The sequence below is a fragment of the Panulirus ornatus genome, chromosome 69 (assembly GCF_036320965.1).
Source record: "Panulirus ornatus isolate Po-2019 chromosome 69, ASM3632096v1, whole genome shotgun sequence".
In the NCBI taxonomy this organism is placed as follows: Eukaryota; Metazoa; Arthropoda; class Malacostraca; order Decapoda; family Palinuridae; genus Panulirus; species Panulirus ornatus.
In genome coordinates this window covers 22,264,519-22,273,734 of record NC_092292.1, presented here as the reverse complement: position 1 = coordinate 22,273,734, position 9,216 = coordinate 22,264,519, and the positions used below count along the sequence as shown (strand labels likewise).

General features: G+C 41.9%; 1 protein-coding gene across 3 annotated transcripts in view; it reads right to left on the bottom strand.

Moving 5' to 3' along the window:
- Positions 1-288: 288 nt before the first annotated feature.
- Positions 289-9,216, bottom strand: part of LOC139747670 (uncharacterized) — a 147,313-nt gene continuing 138,385 nt past the window's right edge. For all 3 annotated transcript variants that reach the window (XM_071660243.1, XM_071660242.1, XM_071660244.1), the window contains exons 4-6: positions 6,786-7,456; positions 3,290-6,408; positions 289-1,745 (exon numbers count right to left, since the gene is read on the bottom strand). In XM_071660243.1, coding sequence (XP_071516344.1) covers positions 1,704-1,745; positions 3,290-6,408; positions 6,786-7,456 — 3,832 coding nt within the window. In that variant the 3' untranslated portion in view covers positions 289-1,703. The remainder of the gene's footprint in view (positions 1,746-3,289; positions 6,409-6,785; positions 7,457-9,216) is intronic.

Below are 9,216 nucleotides of genomic sequence, written 5' to 3'. Positions count from 1 at the left end.
AGAATATATGGTGTGGGAGGCAAGTTGTTAGAAGCAGTGAAAAGTTTTTATCGAGGATGTAAGGCATGTGTACGTGTAGGAAGAGAGGAAAGTGATTGGTTCTCAGTGAATGTAGGTTTGCGGCAGGGGTGTGTGATGTCTCCATGGTTGTTTAATTTGTTTATGGATGGGGTTGTTAGGGAGGTGAATGCAAGAGTTTTGGAAAGAGGGGCAAGTATGAAGTCTGTTGGGGATGAGAGAGCTTGGGAAGTGAGTCAGTTGTTGTTCGCTGATGATACAGCGCTGGTGGCTGATTCATGTGAGAAACTGCAGAAGCTGGTGACTGAGTTTGGTAAAGTGTGTGAAAGAAGAAAGTTAAGAGTAAATGTGAATAAGAGCAAGGTTATTAGGTACAGTAGGGTTGAGGGTCAAGTCAATTGGGAGGTAAGTTTGAATGGAGCAAAACTGGAGGAAGTAAAGTGTTTTAGACATCTGGGAGTGGATCTGGCAGCGGATGGAACCATGGAAGCGGAAGAGGATCATAGGGTGAGGGAGGGGGCGAAAATCCTGGGAGCCTTGAAGAATGTGTGGAAGTCGAGAACATTATCTCGGAAAGCAAAAATGGGTATGTTTGAAGGAATAGTGGTTCCAACAATGTTGTATGGTTGCGAGGCATGGGCTATGGATAGAGTTGTGCGCAGGAGGATGGATGTGCTGGAAATGAGATGTTTGAGGACAATGTGTGGTGTGAGGTGGTTTGATCGAGTAAGTAACGTAAGGGTAAGAGAGATGTGTGGAAATAAAAAGAGCGTGGTTGAGAGAGCAGAAGAGGGTGTTTTGAAATGGTTTGGGCACATGGAGAGAATGAGTGAGGAAAGATTGACCAAGAGGATATATGTGTCGGAGGTGGAGGGAACGAGAAGTGGGAGACCAAATTGGAGGTGGAAAGATGGAGTGAAAAAGATTTTGTGTGATCGGGGCCTGAACATGCAGGAGGGTGAAAGGAGGGCAAGGAATAGAGTGAATTGGATCGATGTGGTATACCAGGGTTGACGTGCTGTCAGTGGATTGAATCGGGGCATGTGAAGCGTCTGGGGTAAACCATGGAAAGCTGTGTAGGTATGTATATTTGCGTGTGTGGACGTATGTATATACATGTGTATGGGGGTGGGTTGGGCCATTTCTTTCGTCTGTTTCCTTGCGCTACCTCGCAAACGCGGGAGACAGCGACAAAGTATAATAAAAAATGAAAAATAATAATATATATATATATAAAGATCATAAACACAATTTCAAAAGAACTTCTTTCTAATATTGCAGTAACTATTCACTTTTGTTTACAATTAGGTTCTTATGTGATATCTATAGTTTCACAGATTTATGAGTGCATGTGTTTCAAGAACTTCATAGTTTTTCTTATAATGGAGGGGTGGGTTATTCTTTCAGTTTAATAAATGTAAATGAACTTTAATGGTAGCTCATTTATGAACATGCATTAGCAAGTTTCCTTTACACATACAACAGCTCAACTGGCAATGTAATACAGGGAAAGATGTGGTTATTTCAAAACCATGTTCATAAACTGTCTCAGTTTATAGAGTTTCCATGTAACCAATGATCAAGTCACATAACAGGAGAGGATTGGCTGCACACACTCGTGAAGTTTAGGGTAATATCTTACATATGCCCTTCCAGAGTCTTCATTCAAGACAGGCAACACAGACTCAAGGAACACAAGCTGAGTTATGGACTGTCCAGTGATCACGCTGAAAAATAAACACAGTTACACAGATAGACCTCTGTATGAGCAAATAATTAAAAGATTAACACAAGCATTCTGTATTTTCAATAACTTCAGCTGAAAGTAACTAAATTGTGAACTATTTAAAATCTCATTAGCTTGAGGACAGATTAAACCCTGTTTTGATTTTAGGAAAATTGTAACATTGGTTAATCACTGTGGAATGCATACAGATATAATGGTGACCTGGGGTTAGCAAGGATAATGTAAGTGATGTTCATCATCACCAGTGGAAAATGCTGGAAAGTTGGCAAGTTTCTTCCTTTCATACTTGTTTTTCATTTCTCCTGTCAGTGAGGTAGTGCCAGGAATAGATGAGGAAAGGCCTCAGTCGTTCACATCCATTCCCAAGCCTTCACATATAATATAATGCCTATCCACAATCAGGACCCTTGGACCTTTCTGTGGTGTACCCACAGCTGCTTCATACGCCCTGGTTCAGTCCACTGACAGCAAGTCAATCAGTGTATGCTGTGTTGCTCTGATGCACTCTATCCCATACATGCCTTTCACCCTCCTGCATGTTCAAACCCTGAACAATCAAAATATTATTCACTCCATCCTTCCATCTCCAAACTGGTCTCCAATTCCCCATGTCCCTTCCACTTCTGACGCATATATCCTATTTGTCAAGCTTTCCTCACTCATTCTCCCTCTTGTCCAAACCACTGCACACCATATATTGTACTAAAACACTTCATTTCCAACACATCCATCCTCCTCTTTAGCTGCACCTCATGTCCACACACATTTTTTGCCTCTCTTTCCAGACATTTCTCAATGCTCTCAGAATCTTCATCCCCTCCAACAACCATATGTCCACTCCCAGGTATCTTAAGACACTTTAATTCCTGCAAGTTTTCAGAATTCATCCCAAAATAACATGTCCCTTGGCCCTACTAAAACTTACAACTTTGTCTTCATTCATATTTACTCAATGTCCTCCCTTCACACATTCTCCTAAACTCGGACACCAACTTATGCAGTTTCTCATTCAGCTCTGCCACAGTGCTGTGTCATCAACAAACAACTCACTTCTCAGGCTTCCCTCACCCCCTACAGCCTGCACACCTCCCCTTCTCTCTCCAAGGCCCTTGCATTTACCACCTTCACCATCACATAAATAAACATATCAAACAGCAATGATGACATTGCACGCCCCTGCCGCACACCAACATCCACTTGAAACACTCAACCTCCTTACACATACATTGCACTCTCTTGATAAAAATTCCTCACTGCCTTTAATACGTTTCCTCCATCTTATATTCATAACACCTTCCATACAGCATATCTATTAACCATATCATGTGTTCTCCAGATGTCACATACAAGTCCTGTTTCTCTGAATATTTCTCACAGACATTCTTAAAATCAAACACCCAATCCACACATCCTCTACTACTCCTGAAACCACATTGTTCCTCCAAAATCTGATACTCTGTACATGTAAATTTCAAGGAAGAACTTTCCTGGAAAGGTAATATCACTAATTCAAGTATCCCTTACCTGGCATTTTTCTGAACAGTACCAGGCTTTCTTGCAACCGGAACATACAAATCGTGCTGATTGTGGGCAATTGAGACACTGCCTCTTCTCTCCAATACCACTTCCACTGGTACTGCTGCTGTTATGCTGACCAATGTTCGAGTTGGACATGACAGATGAAGAAACTTGATGGCTGCCAGGATGTAGTCCAGCTGATACTATGTGGTGAACTGTGTTACTTGGATGCATGTTATTTGGAAAATGACCACCACTATGACTAGGCAAAACAGTGGATAGATGTTGGTTAGCAGTAGCAAAATTTGGTGCAGAAAATGCTGGGGGAGGCAAACGAGGTGTTTCTGGAATGGACTCCCGGACAAGTACCCTTGGAGCACAGGTTTGTGGCTGAATTGGCTTCTCTACAGTTCCAGTGGGAGGCTGTAACCTTTCCTGAGCTGCATGTCCTCCTCTGTCTGCAACACTTCCTGGTTCACATCCTTGTTGAATGTTTTCTCTTAATCTCTCAAAAAACGAAAAGTTTGACTGGTAGAAATTTTCATTCTGGTATTGCTCAAGCATGGTTCGTGCAGATGCAGGAGGTGTAGGAGGCTTAAAGGGACGGATGACTGTTGACACAGGTGCAGGAATGGGAAAAATTGTGGCTTTATCTGGTCCAAGGCTTCTCATCATGGGTGCACCTGAACTGAAATGCTGTGTATATGGATGTTTCATACTTATGGCGACGGCTTGCTGGTATTCCCGAGATCTTTCAGGGCAACTGCTCTCACTATTTCTTCGCACAATTTGGGTATTTGATGGGTACTGTGAAGGATTGCACTGAGGCTGACTAAATGAATGCAATGATGTGTTTTGTTGTTCTAAGGATGACGAGTTTGTAGAATGAACGGACAAAGCAGGATTTGTGTGTGTACTGGAATATGCATGCCGATGCAGTGATGGATCGACTGGTCTAACATCAAGACTGTCGGAATGTCTCCTCACTAGTGAGGCTGCTGGCTTTAGTGGTGGAGGTTGCTTTCGTACAGGTGATGGGAAGTCTGGGAGGTCAGAAGTGGAGAAAGCATTGCCCTTAATTTCACCTTCATAAAAATGAGAACGAAGAGTTCTCCTGATATCTTCGTGAGAAGCTTGGGGACAGTGGAAGTGAGATGGCCCATGTGAAGATAAAATTTCAATATCTTTAGATGAGTTATTTCGTTGTACTCCCTTGCCAACATCCAATAGAACAGACATCTCCTTTGGCTGATGGTGTTGTTGGTGGTGGTCCTCTACCAATTTTAAGAATGTTTGTGGCTGAGGTTCAGAAAGAGGAAACTTTCCTCCTACTGACACAGGCATCACTTCTACCTCAGAGTTTGAAATCCCAAATGCTGTACGTAATTTGTTTGGACTCATTCCTGTTAACTGTGCATCTGGTTTACTTAATGGAATATCACTTGAAATAGAGTTTGTTCTTGGTATTGCTGGACTTGTTCTAGGCACTGCATGGATTACTCTTTGTATCACAGGGCTTGTCTTTGGTATCACTGGACATGTCCTAGATGATGGACTTCTCTGAGGTACTGCTGTGCTTCCATATGATGTTGCATGCCTAGTCCTCACTGCTCCAGGGCTAGAATCTGTTTGTGCAATGGTCATCCTTGGCATTAGCGTGTTAGCAGATGATAAAGGAGTTGGAATTGGCCGTGCTACAGGGCAAGTCTGAGACAAAGTCTGCATATTTTGTGGTAACGATGTGCTAATGTGTGGTTCTGTAACATTAGAATATGGTGTGGCAGAGCTTGTCCTTGGTGCCCCAGGGCTCATTCTTGGTAACCCAGGACTGGTCCTTGGCAGTCCAGGACTAGTCCTTGGTAACCCAGGACTAGTTCTTGGTAGGCCAGGACTTGTTCTTGGTAGTCCAGGGCTAGTCCTTGGTAGGCCAGGACTTGTCCTCGATAATCCAGGACTAGTTTTTGACATCACAGGTACGCCAGGGCTAGATCTTGACATTCCAGGGCTTGTTCTAGGTGATGCATGACCTGTCTGTGACACTGAAGAACTTATCAAGCTAATTACAGATAATTCAGTACTTGATTCAGATAATGCAGGACTAACCAGGGGCACTTTAGTTGTAGGTGACATTTGAGGATTTTTCAAAACCGAGGGGCTGGTTCCCACACATGAAGAACTGTTTCTTGGCACACATGAATTATCTGATGTAGATGGTGGTATTGCAAGCATAATACTGGTGTCTGCTGGTAGAAGATCACTTCTAATGCTGATTTTTGACTTTTTTGCTTCAGGATGAGATGATTCCTGGCAATCTAATGGTGGCTCATTGCTATCGGATTCTTTTGCACATTTTCTTTTCTCACACTTCTCTTCACTACATGTAATGACATCTCCCCTTTTGCTTTCTTCTGTGTCATCCTCCTTGTCTCCCTTTTCTGTAAGCATTAGTTCCTGTATTTTCCGGAGTTTCTGAACTTCTTGTTTTGTTCTCATTAGCTCCTTGTACAAAACAGATAGTAGTACGGATGACTGTATTTCTTTATCATCATCTTTTCCTTTATCAGAATTAGTTTCACTTCTGAAAGACTCAATATCTATCTCACCACCAGCATCTGTTATGGTTTCCAAAACTTTACTTTGTATGGTTTCAGATATCTTCTGCATTGCTTCTGTTTTGATATTTTGAACCATGTCCTTGTTATCAGCTCCTAGTACTTCCTCCTGCTTTATAGTATCTAGTGGCTCTTCCAATTCTATCTTGGACAATGAATTCTTGTGATCCAACTGAAAAGTATCACAATCAGACATTACAACTTTTGTGGAGTCCTTTGATGATGCCTCTGGGCTTTCTTCTGTTGTAGAACTGGATAATCTTACCGAAGTTGTGAGCAAAGGTGTGAAAGCAGCTAATGGCTCTTCAAGTTCCGATACACCATGCTTAAACGGAGACTTGCCCGTTTGTGCAGGTTCTGGCGATGATTCGGAATCACTTTTTAACATCTCACGGAAGGCACGTCTAAGGAGAGTATGTTTGTGTGAGAATCGCTGGGGTGTAAGAGGGACACCTGTATCTGCTGATTGGGATCTAGCACTGCCTGAGCATGAGTGTTGCACAACATCCACATCTGATGAAAGGTTTATTACACATTAATACACTTCTAGAAACTACCTAACTTTTCAAGTATAATGGGAAAATGATGGAAAGAATGATGGTGATGACGGCTGGGTCATTCTGTACCAAATGTTTTTCTATAAAAGTTATTAGTTTTGCGATGGTGCAAAGTAAGCACAATATCTAAAGAAAGCTTATTACAACTCAGAATCACTATAATGCGATGAAAACAGTGATGGATAAAAAAAGGTAATGGTACATGAATCAGTAGAATGAAATCCAGATTTGCTGTTTTTCATATTTAAAGCAAAGTGTATCATTAAATTAATATCTAAAAGTTATTCAAACAGTATGATAAAGTAATGACTACAGTATATGTGTATGACTAACCTGAAGATACAAGTAGACTGGAGTCAGATTGGCTATATTCAGGTGGCCTGTCTCGTTTCTTCACCTTTTGTGGCCAATCTCTAGGTACTGTGGGTGCAAGTGCTGTTGTTGTGATGGATGGATAAGAAGCCACACCTGCTGATGATTGCACAACTGTATTTTGAATGGATGCCAAGGGTTTGGCAGAACCACAGAAACTGAATGGAACTGGGGTGTTGGCATCATAAGAACTGGCATTATTATTGTCTGGTCTCACATAATAGTTTGCAGAAGAGGTAGTAACACTGTCATACAATACTTCTAAACTGTCACTGTTAACACCATACACTGTTGCCTTGTTGCAAGTTGTGCTACTGTAAAGAGTTGCTCTATTAGAATCTGTGGTGTCACATGCAGCAGCAACACAAGGTTTACCACAATTTGTTCCAGTTTTGCCATGTGAAGTTCCATGCAAAGTTGGCACTGTGGAGCTTATAGTACCTTGCACAGTCATGCTGCTAACATTAGTAGAGCTATGTAGAACTGCAGAGGTGGAATGTGTTATGGCAGGCAGCTGTGTTGGTGAAAGGCGACGTTTTGGCAGAGCTGTGACTCTTGAAGATGGGACAAGAGGTGGTACGGCTGTCTGTAAATGTCCTCTCAAACCAGAGCTCCCACTGCTTCCACTCAGCCTAAATAACAATACTGATATAAGAAATCTATAAATGAACTAATGACATACACCTGAACTGTCTGTCCAATCAGAAGTCTGCAACTAGTCAAGCTGTATTCCCTGAATGAGCTTCTTTAAGAGGAAAATGATAAGGAAAAGAAGTAGAGGTATTTCTTTTTCTGGGAAAATATTTGGGAAAAAATGAAAGCAGCCACACACACACATGATGATGATGACATTCAACCAGCTGATTTGCAGGAACTGAACAGATTGGTAGATTGCTTTGAGTAAGTGTGAAATAAAGAAGTTTCTTTATACCTAAATGTGCATGGAGGAAGCATGTTTAGGAGGAAGGACCTGGGTTTTCCAGATCTGATTGAAAAAAAGAAGAGGGGGGGGGATGGTTTGGGAATATCAAAAGGGTAAAGTCTGGGATTAGTGTGAGAGCAAACGAGGATGTTGGTATTCCCAATGAAAGAAGAACTGCAGGACCGTGTTAGTGTCTCAGAAAATGAATTCCAGAATCAGGGGGGTGAGAATGAAAGTATTATGAGATGGGTGATTGTCCATGCCTGTGCACCTGGGAACAGGAGGAATGGGGAAAAGAGGAAAGTGTTTTGGGTGGAATTGAGTGAGTACATCAGCAATTTTAATGCAAGGGACCAAGTCTCATCAGTGGTTAGGGATGTGAAAACAAGCATGGGTATAGCTGGAAAGCATGGGATATTTGGTGTAAATGAAAATGGTGAAGAACTTCTTGAGCTGGGTGCTATAAAAGGACTGGTGACTGACTGGGCATACCTGATTTGAAAATAGGTGTACACATAAGTATACATGTGTGAGTGGCATTACTAGATTAAATAGTGCAAACTGATTGGCATGCAAAGGAGAGACTGTTGGATATGAATGTGCTGAGAGGAGCAGCTGGTGGAGTATCTGATCATTTCTTGGTGAAGATGAATGGCTTTAAGAGAATGGGAAACAACATGGGTGAGAAGAGGTTGCTAGGGTAATGTGTGGAGATATCAAGAGAGACTGGATGAAGGATGGCATAAGTCAGAAGGTAAGAGTAGTTGAAACAAAGGGGGAGGGTAGGTATCTTGGGGAGCATTGTTTACATGTGCATGTGAAGTGTGTGGATATTGGGATGCTGGCATTTTAGAAGAGTATTGAGTGGAGGTATGAAGTTGACTTGCTAGTGAAAAAGAAAAGAGAAGAATGAGTGATACTTGCATAGAAGGAGGATAAGTGACTGCAAGATATACTGTAGAAAGTGGTAGGAATTCTAGGTGTAGGGGCTGAAGAAGGGGGAAAATGGATTATGGGGTGGCAAGTATTAACAAGTTTCAAAAAGAAGGGGGAAAATGGATTATGGGGTGGCAAGTATTAACAAGTTTCAAAAAGAAAGTACGAAAATGTTTAAAAGGAGGTGAATAGCGTAAGAGAAGAAACAGAAGCTTCAACGAGGGGAGCTAATGAGGAACTGGTAAAAGGCAAGGAGGGTGAAAGAGATAAAATGAGTATATTGAAGGATTCTTGAATGTGTCAAAAGGAGCATAAATATAAAGCAAAAGCTAGGAATTTGTTCTTCTCAAACAGTTTCAACAAGGTCTTCTTGAGGAGGCCATTGATACACCATGACAAGTATAGAGACATGCACAAAATCTATGGATCAAGGAATGACATCCCTTGCAGTGGGTGTAAGAGGAAATGCCACAGTGAGGCTGGGTGGGACCTATGAGTGAGGCTACGGGAATATAGCTGATGACAGACACCACT